Below are 13,679 nucleotides of genomic sequence, written 5' to 3' on the forward strand. Positions count from 1 at the left end.
GAATCCTTCGATACGTACAGGATTAACAGGTGCCACACTGGCCGGACGCGTTGTGCCACGACCGGTAACTTTGGTTCCTGACCACTTTGCGGGACTGTCGCGATGTAACTTTACCCCATACTACAGCCAACTTTATCAACAACTTGCATGCTTGCTTTTGGATCTTGACAACCTCTACGCCGTCTTGTATATCACCTCACTCACTCGCTGACACGGCAGTGAGCTTGTATCGTCGCACCGCTCCAAAACGGTCTGTCAGCCCGGATCAACAGACATTGGCTACCTGCCCCATCTCGGCCTCGATAAGATATCAAGCTCGAAAGCACAAGCATCATTCGATCTAATCTCTTCCGTCGATTCTCACGGCAGCCCACCATCCCTGAATCCGCTATGCCTGGTACGGCGAATGCAGCCGGTGGGAAGCCCGCGACGTCTAGAGCACAAGCTACATCCTCAAAGGTGAACCCGCTGTGGTACACCTATGCTTGTGCTACTCTCGTTGCAGCCGTGGTTTTGGGGAATGTGTTGCGGTGGACTTTCCTAGGTGAGTACATAGAATATCAGCAGTACTCATATGCCTGTACTGACCCTTTCTCTGTGTAGACCGGTCGGATCCGTACCATTGTTCGGCTCTGTTGAGCACTGGGAAGTGGTTAGATCCTGGGAAATGGACGAATTGGCAACCTGAAGGTATGTCAACCTTTCTGTAGCTTACTGATAACATTGCTGATATGACTGGTGTAGGCTGCTTCCAACTACCACTGCCCGCCCCTTCTCTTCAGCGGTGTTTAGCCTCGCCCACTTCCAACACCCCTTCCTCATCTCACCCTGACAAACGAAGCGTTCTGTTTGTTGGCGATTCCACCGTCAGACAACTGTATTTCTCGCTCACACGAACCGTCGGAAAAGCTTCCAAAGCTTGGGAGAATGATGGAGAGAAGCACACGGACAGAGTCTTGTCCGTGACTGACCCAAAGGGTGGGCCTTCACTAGATCTAGAATTCTGGTGGTGAGTCACCGCAACACTGAAAAATGTCCCAGCTAATGTGTTATGGGACATATCAGGGATCCATATCTCAACGGGTCCAGAACTGCTGAGCTCCTGACCGGCTCGTATCGCGCTCCAGCTTCGCTTCTTGTGATGGGATCCGGCTTGTGGTATCTTCGCAATCCCACTTCCGGCGGTCTAGCGTCATGGGGCGGTATGGTCCACGACACCTTCGAATCACTCAAAGAGCACCAGGGATCACCAAAGACAGCTCTTCTGAACCCATGGGACGACATGCTTCTCGGATCGGGTGTCATCCTTCCGGGTCTTCTGCCGGCAATTGAAACGTCTTCGTCCGACTTCAACAGGATAGTCGATTCTCGTTCTCTCGTCCCTCGCGCGCGAATCTCACCCACCAGCCGGAACGACTTTTCCATCGCCGACGCTGTGGTCTTTCTACCTATCCCTAATCCCGTACACGCGAAATTATCAGCGAGTCGAGCGGAGACAATCATGCACACGGACGTGGAGGCAATGAACGCCGATTTGTATGCTCGTCTCACTCACGCCAACCCTCCTCCTGTCATCATTCCCTCAGTACTTAACAATCTCTTGGTCGACGAAGAAACAGACGACGGGTTGCACTTCTCCGACAAGATCATGAACAAGCAGGCGGAGCTGCTGTTGAGCTGGAGATGTAACGACGTGATGAGGAAGGAGGGTGCCACTGGAACGTGCTGCAAGCGATACGACTGGGTCACCCCGGTGCAGGGTTTGATACTCTTCCTCATGGTCGTTTGGGCTCCTGTGGGACTGCTCATAGCGCCACGACTACGTGAGTTCGGTTTGATAGATATGCAGTGTTTCTGGTCTGTCTCTGACGTCTTTGTCCTGCAGCCACTTCCTCGCCCATACACAACTTCATTCCTTCCCCAAGCATTGCGGCTGCTTTCAGCACATTCGGTCTCGCAATGGGGTACCTTTTCCTAGCAGACCGAACGACCGTTTTCCTCAAGGAACAGAAGGATTACGATTCGGCTATATTTGGCGGACTGACCCTCGTCGCGCTCCTTGTTGGCTTGGCTACTATGCGGAATGGAGGCAAGGATTTGGGTTTCTTGAACAGAGATATCACGGATGAATGGAAGGGGTGGATGCAGAGTGAGTCAAATTACCTAACACACAAGTGGTCATACTGATGACATGAGCAGTCGCTATCTTGATCTACCATTTCTTTGGCGCCTCAAAAATCTCGGGTATCTACAACCCTATTCGAGTTCTGGTTGCTTCCTATCTCTTCATGACTGGATGTGAGTCACCTTTCAGCTTGTAACGGTCGTATACTGATCCAAGTTCTTCTCTAGACGGTCACTTCTTCTATTGTAAGTTTTCTATCAGAATCGTGAGTGGGCCATGCTAACAGATAGTAGATTACAAGAAGGCCGACTTCGGCTTCCAGCGAGTCGCGATGGTCCTCGTCCGACTCAACCTCCTGTCGGTCGTACTTCCCTACACCATGAACACCGACTACGCGTTCTACTACTTCGCCCCTCTCACTAGTTGGTGGTACATCATCATCTACTTCACAATGGCTCTTGGTGCCAAATACAACGAACGACCCGCCTTCCTCCTCGGGAAGCTGTTCGCTTGCGCTGCTCTTCACACGGTGTTCATGCACTACACCTTCCTCATGTCCAGCATCTTCAAGGTTCTCAACGCGGTATTCCGGATTCAATGGTCAGCGAAAGAATGGTCATTCCGTGTCACACTCGACTTATACATCGTCTGGTGCGGGATGTTCTGTGCATACGCATACATCAAGTTCAAGGAGTACAAGATCGCCGACCGACCCTCCTTCCCTCTCATGCGAAACGTGACGCTGGGCGCCAGTGCTCTCGGTATGATCTGGTATTTCTGGTTCCAACTTCACCTCCTCAACAAGTTCGTCTACAACGAATATCACGCTGTCGTCTGCGTCGTCCCCATCATGTCGTTTGTATTCCTTCGAAATGCCTCGCCTTTGCTCCGATCGTGCAGCAGCAAGCTGTTTTGCTTCATCGGTCAATGTTCCCTCGAAACGTTCATCCTCCAGTTCCACGGCTGGTTAGGCTCCGACACGAAATCGATCTTACTCGTTATTCCTGCAACTCGATGGAGACCTGTCAACTTGGTGATCTCGACAATCTGTTTCGTTTGGCTTAGTTATCGAGTGTCCGGTGCGACTGGTGAGATCACGGAGTATATCGTTGGGAAGGGTAAGAAGAGTCTACCGTTACCAGCTACTGCGGGAGCAGGTGGTGCGAGCGAGCCTGCACCTGTTGCGACGACGACAGCAGCTGCGGTTCAGGCTGTGGTGGAAGGACCGAAGGACGGAGCGGAGGGTGGTGTACCTGAAAGCATCCCGTTGATGAACCAGGCGAATAAGGACTTGAATGGATTGGGCGTACCAGAAGGAGCAGATATGGAAAGAAGGGAAAGTTGGCCAGTGGTGAGTCAGAGTCGCTTGTCACCTTGGTTCCTTCTTATAAATTCTTGGCACAACGCTGACAGTCTTCTCTTGAATGTGTTGTAGTGGATGGCAGCAACGGCCGCTTCATTTTCTGGTCGAACGGCCGAAGGTTACGCAGGCACAGACACAAGATGGAAAGATCAAACTGTTCTCAACGTACTGCGCAATATCAACTCCCTGGCCCAGAAGCACAATTCGGTGAAATTGGGTTTGGTATTGGTAGGGTTGTGGTTTTTGAACTGGATCTATTAGAGATGTTTACGCTGTGGTAAAAATGTAGAGACAAATCAGATCATAGGGAGTAAGGGTGATAGAGTGAACGGGAGTATAGATTCATATGCATATTTTGGCCTTTGGTTTAGGACAGTTTGTCGTTCGAGCCATTGAGTTTCATCGAATTCTCGACTGTTAAATACAGTAATACAGTCCTGCATGGATAGAGTAACGATGCCTCTACTGTCTCATGCGGCGTCTCAGTGAAGTCGGACTGGCCGTGCCGACGCGGACTGTGTGCACGAAGACCCTATACAGCTGTACTAACTTGACTAATCACGGTAATAGTGTCAGTTAGGTGTATTTGAAAGGGTAGTGGTCAGACGCAAGTGTGGACATTGAAGTGAGCCGAGGGGTAATAGGGGTAGATATGGTAAGGAATGTGTGGACAGCTATAGTGGGTGGATGAGTGCCTGAGTGTGAGTCCGGGAGGGTGAGAGGTCGGCAAGGCGTGATTTAACTGAGAAGAACATTCTTGCTGATGAGAAGTTCCATGTAAATTACCAACTCTCATTGCATCATCATCCACTTTCCGTCTACTCCTAACTAGTCGCAGCTCGACACTATGCTCATATTGTATTTGTACGAATGCTTATTTGTCCCATCCCGTCGTCTAAAGCTCGTCGTGACTGAAAGGTGCCTGCTCATCATCGTAACCAGAACCGCCAGCGCCACCGTACAACTTGGCGGTGATAGGCTGCAAATGAGAAGGAAATCAGAATACTGATCTGACAATGGTTAAAATCTCTTCTCTACTCACCGCAATGGCAGCTTGGAGCTCTGAGAGCTGCTCCTCGTACTCCTCAGCCTCAGCTTCAGGGTTAGACTCGAGCCACTCGGTCTTCTCCTTGATAGCCTCGAGAATTGTCTCCTTGTCGTCACCTGAGAGCTTACCACCGAGACCCTCAGCGTCGTTGACCTGAGACTTGATGGAGAACAAGGAGTCTAAAATGTGTCGTCAGCTTGCGTGCCGTTCAGTGCCGACTGTAAACTCACTCTGCAAGGCGTTCACGGATTCGATCTTCTTCTTGATGGCGGCATCCTCGTCGGCGAACTCCTCGGCCTACACAATGAATTAGTACGTTGTCACCACTTGGATATGAAACAACTCACCTCCTGGACCATTCGCTCGATCTCCTCAGCGGACAATCGTCGTTGGTCGTTGGTGATGGTGATGGACTTAGACTTGCCAGTCCCCTTGTCAACTGCTGAAACTTTGAGGATACCGTTGGCTAGTGACGACCAAGTTAGCTGCTGCACGCTTCTGGGTATAGGAGAAGACTTACCATCAATCTCAAATGTCACCTCGACCTGGGGAACACCTCGGGGAGCGGGGGGGATCTCGTTAAGATCGAACTCTCCCAACATGTTGTTGTCCTTGGTCATTGATCGTTCACCCTCGAAGACTTGGATCCTGACGGTGGGCTGGTTGTCAACAGCGGTAGAGAAGATCTGGGACTTCTTGGTGGGGACGACGGAGTTTCGGCCAATGAGCTTGGTCATGACTCCACCAGTGGTCTCGATACCTAGGTCGGGTCAGCAAGAGTCAGGCCAAGTGATGCAGAACACTTACCAAGGGTCAAAGGACAGACGTCGATAAGGAGGACACCACTGCTTCCCTCCTCACCGGAGAGGATACCACCCTGAACGGCAGCACCGTACGCAACAGCCTCGTCAGGGTTGATACCCTTGGAAGGCTCCTTGCCGTTGAAGTACTCCTTGAGGAGCTGCTGGACCTTGGGGATACGAGTGGAACCACCGACGAGAACGATCTAGAGTGTTTTGTCAGTTGTGGAATGGAACGCTTTGACCGCGTCGACTCACGTCGTCAATCTCGTCCTTCTTGACACCGGCATCCTTGAGAACCTGCTCAACGGGCTTCATGGTCTTCCTGAAGAGGTCCATGTTGAGCTCCTCGAACTTGGCTCGGGTAAGGGTCTGCCAGAATCGTCAGTGTACATTCCATGATTCAAATCGTTGCACTTCACTCACCTCGGCGAAGTCGTTACCGTTCTCAAAAGCCTCAATCTCGATCTTGGTGCTCATCTGACTGGACAAGGTCCTCTTGGCCTTCTCGACCTCTCGCTTGAGTTTACCCATAGCTCGGTTGTTCTTGGAAACATCGGTACCGGACTTGGTCTTGTACTGCTTGACGAGGTAGTCGATGACTCGGTTGTCGAAGTCCTCACCACCAAGGTGGGTGTCACCAGCGGTGGCCAAAACCTCGAAGACACCGTCCTCAATGGAAAGAAGGGACACATCGAATGTACCACCACCGAGATCGTAGACAATGATCTGAGACTCAGCCTTGCCGGTTCGGTCAAGACCGTAGGCGATGGCGGCGGCGGTGGGCTCGTTGACGATACGGAGGACGGTAAGACCGGCGATTGTACCGGCGTCCTTGGTAGCGGATCGCTGGGCGTCGTTGAAGTCTGCGCGATGTCAGCAGAGTCTACAAGATCTGCAATTTGAGTAAACTCACAAGCAGGGACAGTGACAACGGCGTGGGTGACTTTGTGACCAAGGTACGCCTCGGCAGTCTCCTTCATCTTGGTCAAAACCATGGCGGAGATCTCCTCGGGGGTCTATAAAGGTTTCTGTCAGCTAAACCTATCTCGAATGAATATGGTAGCTGTACTCACAAAGTCCTTGAGGTCACCTCGGTGGTTGACCTGGATCATTGGCTTTCCAGCCTTGTTAACGATCTTGAAAGGCCAGTGCTTCATATCCTTCTTGACGTCGGAGTCACCAGCGGATCTTCCGATCAATCGCTTAGCGTCAAAGACAGTGTTCTCCGGGTTGTTGGCAGCCTGGTTCTTGGCGGCGTCTCCAATTAATCGTTCTTCTTCGGTGAAAGCGACCCATGACGGTGTGATACGGTTACCTTGGTCGTTTGCGATGATTTCGACCTTGCCACCTCGTTGAACACTGCAAAGTGCATCGAGTGGGGATCAGCGATGTGCTGCAGACTGTGCTACAAAGTAGATTGCAAGAGACTCACGCGACACATGAATAAGTTGTTCCCAAATCAATACCGATAACAGTTCCGACATCTACCTCCTTGTCCTCTGCTCTGACCTGACTTCCTACGGGTAGGAAACAGACGATGGCGATGAGGACGAAAGCGAAGAGAGAGAGTTTTGACATCAATGAAGATGCAGGACTTGATCGTCTCGTGGGACGAATTGTTCTTTTGGGGTATGCCATGGTGGCGACAATCTATCAAAGTTCGTCGTTAGTTGACGAAGAAGAGAGATGAAAGAGAAAGAGGGGGGAGATGAGGATGGATTTTTGTAGAAGGTGGACACGCTGGAAGGTCACTCTGACTGAGGAGGGGGGGGATTGAGTTGTCAACGTGGCACCCTCCTTGTGATTCTACGTGGCGAATTACCTGTACGCGACTTTTCCCCTATTTTATCCCAAATGCTTCCGTCGGTAATTACGAACCACACCCATCAACTCTATTCTACAAGCTGTTCACCGGTATCGTCCTCCATCCTTCTAGATACATCTAGCAAAAGAATTATCTACCACACACAGCCCACCCTTTGAGACACAGCCCAGGCAAGATGTACTCTACGCTACAACGGCTGAATCATCTATCCTCTCTGGCCACCACATATGTTATGATCCTACTGGGACTCATCTCAATTGCGTCACTATTCGCTCTACCTGCAGTTGATGTTGGCACGGTGGATGTAAAGGATCTCATCGTGTTAGTCTAACTCTTCTCCCATGCTCTATGAGGTATCATCTAACGTGACCTTGCTTAACTGCTCAGACAAAAAGGCCGACTGCGTCGGTGGGCTGCTAAAGAGGAAGAAATCGCATCTATGCGATTCGACATCCGAACCGATCTCAACCCATTACTAAACTCATATAACACGAAACAACTTTTCCTCTACCTCACAGCCGAGTACGACGAAGCGACAACAGGGAACACGCACGATGTGGTGCTCTGGGACAGGATCGTCACGCGTGGAGACATGAGGGATATTCGAGCCGTTGGGAAAAAGTTACCAAGAAGTAAAGGAGGGAAGAAAGGACGAGGGAATGTGAGAGTGGAGGAAGGGAAGAACAAGTATGCGTGGAGGAATCCATCGGGAACGTTCAAGTGAGTTGGGCCCAAGTCTTGGTCGCCATGCCAAGTCTGGTGTACTGCAGGTAACTAAGCCGATCATACATCAACCACTAGGGAGATCCCCTCGGCCAACTTGACACTGCATTACTCGCTCATGCCCTATGTCGGCGTGTTGTCATCAGGAGTTGCAGCGACGGCACAAGGGCCCGTGTCAATCCCAGAGGTGATTAAGAGATGAACCTAATGGTGAGTAAATATCTGTTCTGGCTGTTTCAGCTGAGATAGTCGAATTTACGGTTTCCAAAGCTTATTCGATGTTCTTCCTCCTCAGTTGTACGATATATGCATAATCTAATCTACGCACAATCTCGTTGTTACAACGAACATGGAGAATCAGTTGGGCATGACCGCAGATACTGTGGGAGGAAGGGGGTCCGAGCTCATATGGTGATCCGAGTTTCCCCTTTTCGCTGATGGAACGCCTTTGTCTTACCTTTGCGCACCGACCACCCGCACCTTCCCAAACGCCCAACTGTTGTTTTTCTCTCCCACTACCAACTACCAATTATCTGTCTTCTCTTTGCTTCTCTTCCTCTTCCTAATCCAGCACCAAAGTAAGCGACAGAATCCCTTCCATTCCGCCCGTTCAGAAACACAAAGAGCAAAACTGTATCCCAACATGTCCTCAGATTCAGACTCGGAGACGGAAGTTGAAGGACTTCGGGAGCAGAAGAAGGTTTGTTTCCAAACACATTTCTTTGCTATATTATTTTCTCGACTGTCTGCGAATACTTATATTGACGAACGCGTACTAATCACCGACGAGTTGCTCTATATAGCTTGCAATTAAGATCACGGTATATTCTCTCCTCTCCTCACCAGGACGACATAACAAGTACCCTGTTCTCATTGACGTATCGTAGCAAGACGATCCTTCGGGAACGACAGCCGAAACAATCTTTTACGTCAAAATTGAAACACGTTTCAAGCGACTTTTCGACACGTTCGAAAGTAGACTTAATGCCAGCGAGGGTGAGCTGGAATAGGTCGTTGAAGCGAGTCTCAGGCCATGCGTGCTATGTGGTTGTGAGGCAAAAGAATCGATGAGCTGATGATGAATTACTCCCTTGCTTCCTGGCACCTCGCATCGTTCTTCGTCCATTCCATGTCGCGTGACTCGGAATCCTCATCTCTCGGAACCCTCCTTTGATTCGTTTCGACTACTTTCGCATGTCTTGTCGATCACCCCTCTCCTTCGTCAGGCACATACACATTCCTCTACGGTCCAGATGTTGTCCTGTCCGACAAAACCCCGAAGATGATGGAGTTCAAGCTTGGGAAGATGTACATATTCGAAGCGATGTTGGCACAAGTGAGTGGTCGAAACGCAAGGAAAGATCGGTACCAGCTCGGAGAGGAGAACTCACGCTTCTGATTTGATTGAAGGAGGGAGGAAAGTAGTAGTCCTGGTCTCTCATGGAGCTAGTACGGAGGAGACGATGATGCGTCTAGGTGACAAGGTGATGACACGGAGGAGACGATGATGAGCATAGGCGATTCAGTAGTCAGATCGTACATGAATACACATACCTATGACAATGGCATGCCATGAACACTTTTCAACATGATTGCCTGATTGCGTTCTGTCAGACGAATACTGCCAGATGATCAATCGTTACATCGATGTTGATAGTGAGTGTGACGTCGAGACACCATGTTCGGATACGGATCTTTCAGCTCGCTCTGAGGAAGTCAATCGAGGGCGGACAGGTCAATAGTTGCATTTCGTCGATGGGAACTCCTGTACTGAACACACGACAGCTGGCTCAAGTTGTCTCGATGTGCGTTGCAACGTAGAAAAAGTCGCACTGCTATATTGGTCGTTGCATGTCGTGTATCTAAGAGCTACAAAGTAAACAGTCTTTCAAAGCGAGGGAGAACTGCTACACATCCGCTATGTCTCGTACGTCTTTCCATCCACTAGTACTCTTCCTTTAGATATGATTGTATTATAAGTTGTTTGAGGGGAAAAGGAAATGATCGGCGGAATCATGGGGATGGTGAGAGATGTTTTATGTCTATGGAGAGGAGGAGTCAGTTTATGTCCCAGCGTATGTATGGTGGGGCAGAATTAACTTACCATCTGTGATCTCACCACCCACTAGACCGTGCCTCTACCTCCTCTTCGTCGACCGCCACAAGCACCACATGTGACTGAGAAGAAGGATAAACGTCAGTGACTGTTCCATTGATGTAGGTGAGAGTCAAAGCTCCACTTACTGAATGACCAGATGGCAATGAGGACAGAGGCGATACCGCTGAAGATGGCCATGAAGAATGAGGCGATGGCGGAGATGACGCTGTGGTAAAAGAGGGATCAGTAAACTTGCCAAAGTCACGGGACATGGAGAAGCTCGGACATTCGAACGGGTGGAGCGGAGCGGGGGTGGAAAGGGGGGTGGTAATCGGAGGACAGGCTATACTCACGCGTTAATAGCGCCGGCGATGGCAGAGATGATGTTTCCCATGTTGAAAGCTTTGATTGATTGTTGTTAAAGAAGAGAAGTTGTTGCTGTTGTTATTGAGAGAAGAAAATTGAGTGGCAATATCTGTTCGAAAGAGTTGGTTTATATATGTATCACTCCCCCACCCCTCCCTCGCCCAGACAATAACAACAATGACGTTAAGAGAAAATTTCAATGGAAGAGAAAAGCAAGCGTAGAAGAAGCAATGACGTCAATTCTGTCATGTTGATCAGGAATGCTCCGATAGGGTAACAATTAGTGGAGATATGTGAAACTCTCTCCTTTCTCTACTACTATGGGGCGTTATGCGGCTGTATGCTTGATTGCAGCAGAAAAAAGTTGTTGCACCGCATGACAGTTGCAGGTCTTGCCCCTTGGGGACTCACACATCCCACTCCAATTCACTTGGCTGGTCTATGGCGTTAGCCTCCGACCAACAGACCATTTCCAGGCACACGACCTCGAGCTCGTCTCATGCTTATAAGCGAAGTCTTTCTGGTATTACTTCCAGAAGTGCCATACTTTGCCGCGAGGGATAGACGAAACACAGGAAATACCAGGTCTAAATTAACAACAGGTGGCGTTATGTGATCGTACCTTTGACATCATAGTTCTATCTAACAGCAGAGGCGAAAGAGGAACAAACCGAAAGTACTAGATCCCGGCGGTAAACCGGCACTACCAACATCAACTGTTCTTTGCGGCCGTCGAGTCGAGTTGTATCGTGCAAGTGACTTGGAGCGTCGAGAACGACGTCATTGTTCTGATGCTTGGTCCTTGGTGCTTGGTGCCGAGCGACATCCGTGCCAAGCTAAACAAGCATTTCTTAGGATCGGCTCTCCCACCCAGGCACTCTAGCTTGTGGATACGAAGCGAAGCATGTGTCTTTATGTCGGATTTCACCGACCATCCGGGAAGAGAAAGGGGGACTTTTCGGATTGCTTCGGGTCGGGAGGACGAGGCATCATGATTTGAGGTATGAAGATAAGCGAGACGACAATGACGAGCTGAAAAGTTGGGTCAAAAGCTGTCATGTCGCCGAGACGAAGCCCAGTGACATTCATGTCAACCAGGTCATGATGAAACAATCATCAAAACAGCTGATACGGCATTGTTTTCTGCACAGCGTTGTACGACTCACCACGACTCACTCGTAAACAGATCTGTTGTTCTGATGAATGTACGGCAGCCCCACCTTGACCTCGCACTCCTCATGTTCTTATGGCTATTTTTGGCTTATGATCAAACCCTTATTACCGAGAATAGTCACAGAAATACTTCCGCTTCAAGTGAACCACACAAGCGCGCTATTCACCGTTCTTATCAAGACGTTATCGGCTTATAGCCTCTACTCACTTACCTAGTCAGACTTACTTGTACCTCGAACAGATTCAACCACTTATACTCATCGTAAAGCACTATGGTTCTCCTGGGTATAACGTCGGACGATGCAAGAGCGATCCGAGCGGTGTTTAGGGATCGCGCATTGAAATTGATGTCGGAACATCCGCTCATCGATAGCCATGTCGATTTACCTTATGTCATGAGGGCGTTGAGTGGGTATCATATCGTCTCTGGCGCAATGCTTGTGAGATACCAATACGCGCGAGACTGTTCCACTGACCTACGTCACATATTCGGACAACAGGCAAGAACCCCGTCGAGACTGTTAGCGCTATCGGCGGTTCTTTCCCTGGACATGTAGATGTCCCGCGAATGAAGGCAGGAAAGCTCGGAGGGGTCTTCATGAGCTGTTGGATACCTTGTCATCCAGGCGATGACTTTCTCAAACCTTGCGATGTGGGTGATGAAGCAGTCGGGCATAGTAGCAATTGTTACTGATAGCATGATTTATTTCAGGATGTGAGAGACGCTTTGGAACAGATTGATCTCATCCAACTACTCATGAAAGAGTCGGTGAGTCAACTGTTCCTCTGTTTCAATCGCGATCGTATGAGCTCAATCAATGTAGGACTTTCAATATGCTCGTAGTTCAGCCGATATAAGAGATGCATTCAAGAAGGGCAAGTTTGCGACTCTGATAGGCGTTGAGGGGTGAGCCATTTGCGCATGACTTCACCGAGGCTTAATTCGATTCAGAGCTGATGACCGCACAGCGGACATATGCTCGGCAACTCGCTCTCTGTCTTGAGAGTATGGGCACAGTTAGGTGTGCGATATCTGACCCTCACACATACGAATCACAACGGTATGTTTGCATGTCAGCCTTTCATCCAGTTGAAGTGAGGTCTGGGACGTTACTCGTTGCGTCCAAGCTTACCAAACGGTGGACAACTTTGCGTAGTATTCGCGTCATCTGCTGGATCAGGCGACCCTCTCTCACCAGTACATCCTGGCAACGGCCTATCAGAGCTAGGTAAAGAGCTCATCAAGGAGATGAACAGATTGGGCAGTGAGTCGTGAGACCACCTATGCTACGTCCTACCATCGGCTGACCAACCCTTTCGTGGATCAGTCATGATTGACCTGTCGCATGTCTCGGACGAAACGATGCACCAAGCTATCGAGCTCACAAAAGCACCTGTAATCTTCTCCCACTCGAACGCCAGAGGGGAATGTGATCATCCCAGAAACGTGCCGGACGACGTCCTGGCTTTGATTGGCAGTGGAGAAGGGAAGAACCACGGAGTGGTGTGAGTGTACCTTCACCACAAGTGCGAATAATCTTTGAGCTGACACACGATTCCGACCTTAGGCAATGTGTCTTTTACCCCGCGTTCACGGACAAGGTGAAGCCTACTCTGGAGCGAGTGGCGGATCATATCGAGTATCTTGCGGAGAAGGTTGGAAAGGCACATGTAGGAATTGCTTCGGATTTCGGTTAGTCAACAGCAGACAGACGCCGAAGTGGGGCAACGTTCTACAAATGCTGACTGTTCTGGTCTGTCGTAGATGGCATGCAACACGGCGTACAAGGTCTAGAGGACGCATCGAAATATCCCGATCTTATCTCAGAGATCCTTGCGCGAGGCTGGACAGACGAGGAAGTCATCGGTCTCATGGGCGGCAACATTATGCGCGTGATGGACGAGGTGGATGAGGTTCAGCGTCAGTTGAGTGGAGAAAGAGCAAGCGCAGCTGTGTATGAGAAGAGAACAGATGTGCCCTCGGATTGGCCAGATTATCTTCCTGACGCAGTGAGAGAGTATCTAGAAGATAAGAATGGGTCTACATAGATTACAAACGAATAATGCATATGGCTGGACCATGTGTCAGAGAGGGGCTGGTTAATGTAATGTGCCAAATCAAAGCGAGGTGAGATCACGTGACTGTGTTGACGCG

The 13,679-nt window shown here is 49.8% G+C and overlaps 4 protein-coding genes across 4 annotated transcripts; 3 read left to right on the forward strand and 1 right to left on the reverse strand.

Annotated features, from left to right (window-relative positions):
- Window positions 1–390: 390 nt before the first annotated feature.
- CI109_103121 (uncharacterized protein) lies at window positions 391–3,749 on the forward strand (the record flags this gene model as incomplete). Its single annotated transcript, XM_032001508.1, has 9 exons — window positions 391–544; window positions 604–690; window positions 745–1,009; window positions 1,066–1,823; window positions 1,886–2,149; window positions 2,200–2,298; window positions 2,353–2,370; window positions 2,419–3,476; window positions 3,561–3,749. The coding sequence occupies 9 exons, from the start codon at window positions 391–393 to the stop codon at window positions 3,747–3,749; spliced, it is 2,892 nt and encodes a 963-aa protein (XP_031864398.1).
- A 634-nt stretch (window positions 3,750–4,383) lies between these two features.
- CI109_103122 (chaperone DnaK) lies at window positions 4,384–6,977 on the reverse strand (the record flags this gene model as incomplete). The annotated part of the gene is made up of 11 exons (XM_032001509.1): window positions 4,384–4,467; window positions 4,531–4,715; window positions 4,767–4,833; window positions 4,884–5,002; window positions 5,057–5,296; window positions 5,344–5,542; window positions 5,595–5,708; window positions 5,763–6,202; window positions 6,253–6,355; window positions 6,413–6,698; window positions 6,772–6,977. 11 exons carry the CDS (start codon window positions 6,975–6,977, stop codon window positions 4,384–4,386), a joined length of 2,043 nt encoding a protein of 680 aa, XP_031864399.1.
- Window positions 6,978–7,339: 362 nt separating this feature from the next.
- CI109_103123 (uncharacterized protein) lies at window positions 7,340–8,089 on the forward strand (the record flags this gene model as incomplete). The annotated part of the gene is made up of 3 exons (XM_032001510.1): window positions 7,340–7,485; window positions 7,552–7,884; window positions 7,966–8,089. The coding sequence occupies 3 exons, from the start codon at window positions 7,340–7,342 to the stop codon at window positions 8,087–8,089; spliced, it is 603 nt and encodes a 200-aa protein (XP_031864400.1).
- A 3,707-nt stretch (window positions 8,090–11,796) lies between these two features.
- On the forward strand, window positions 11,797–13,573 carry CI109_103124 (uncharacterized protein; the record flags this gene model as incomplete). Its single annotated transcript, XM_032001512.1, has 9 exons — window positions 11,797–11,932; window positions 12,025–12,176; window positions 12,237–12,293; window positions 12,349–12,431; window positions 12,494–12,585; window positions 12,682–12,789; window positions 12,853–13,030; window positions 13,093–13,217; window positions 13,290–13,573. 9 exons carry the CDS (start codon window positions 11,797–11,799, stop codon window positions 13,571–13,573), a joined length of 1,215 nt encoding a protein of 404 aa, XP_031864402.1.
- Between the last annotated feature and the right edge of the window lie 106 nt (window positions 13,574–13,679).

Source organism: Kwoniella shandongensis, chromosome 5 (genome assembly GCF_008629635.2).
Source record: "Kwoniella shandongensis chromosome 5, complete sequence".
In the NCBI taxonomy this organism is placed as follows: Eukaryota; Fungi; Basidiomycota; class Tremellomycetes; order Tremellales; family Cryptococcaceae; genus Kwoniella; species Kwoniella shandongensis.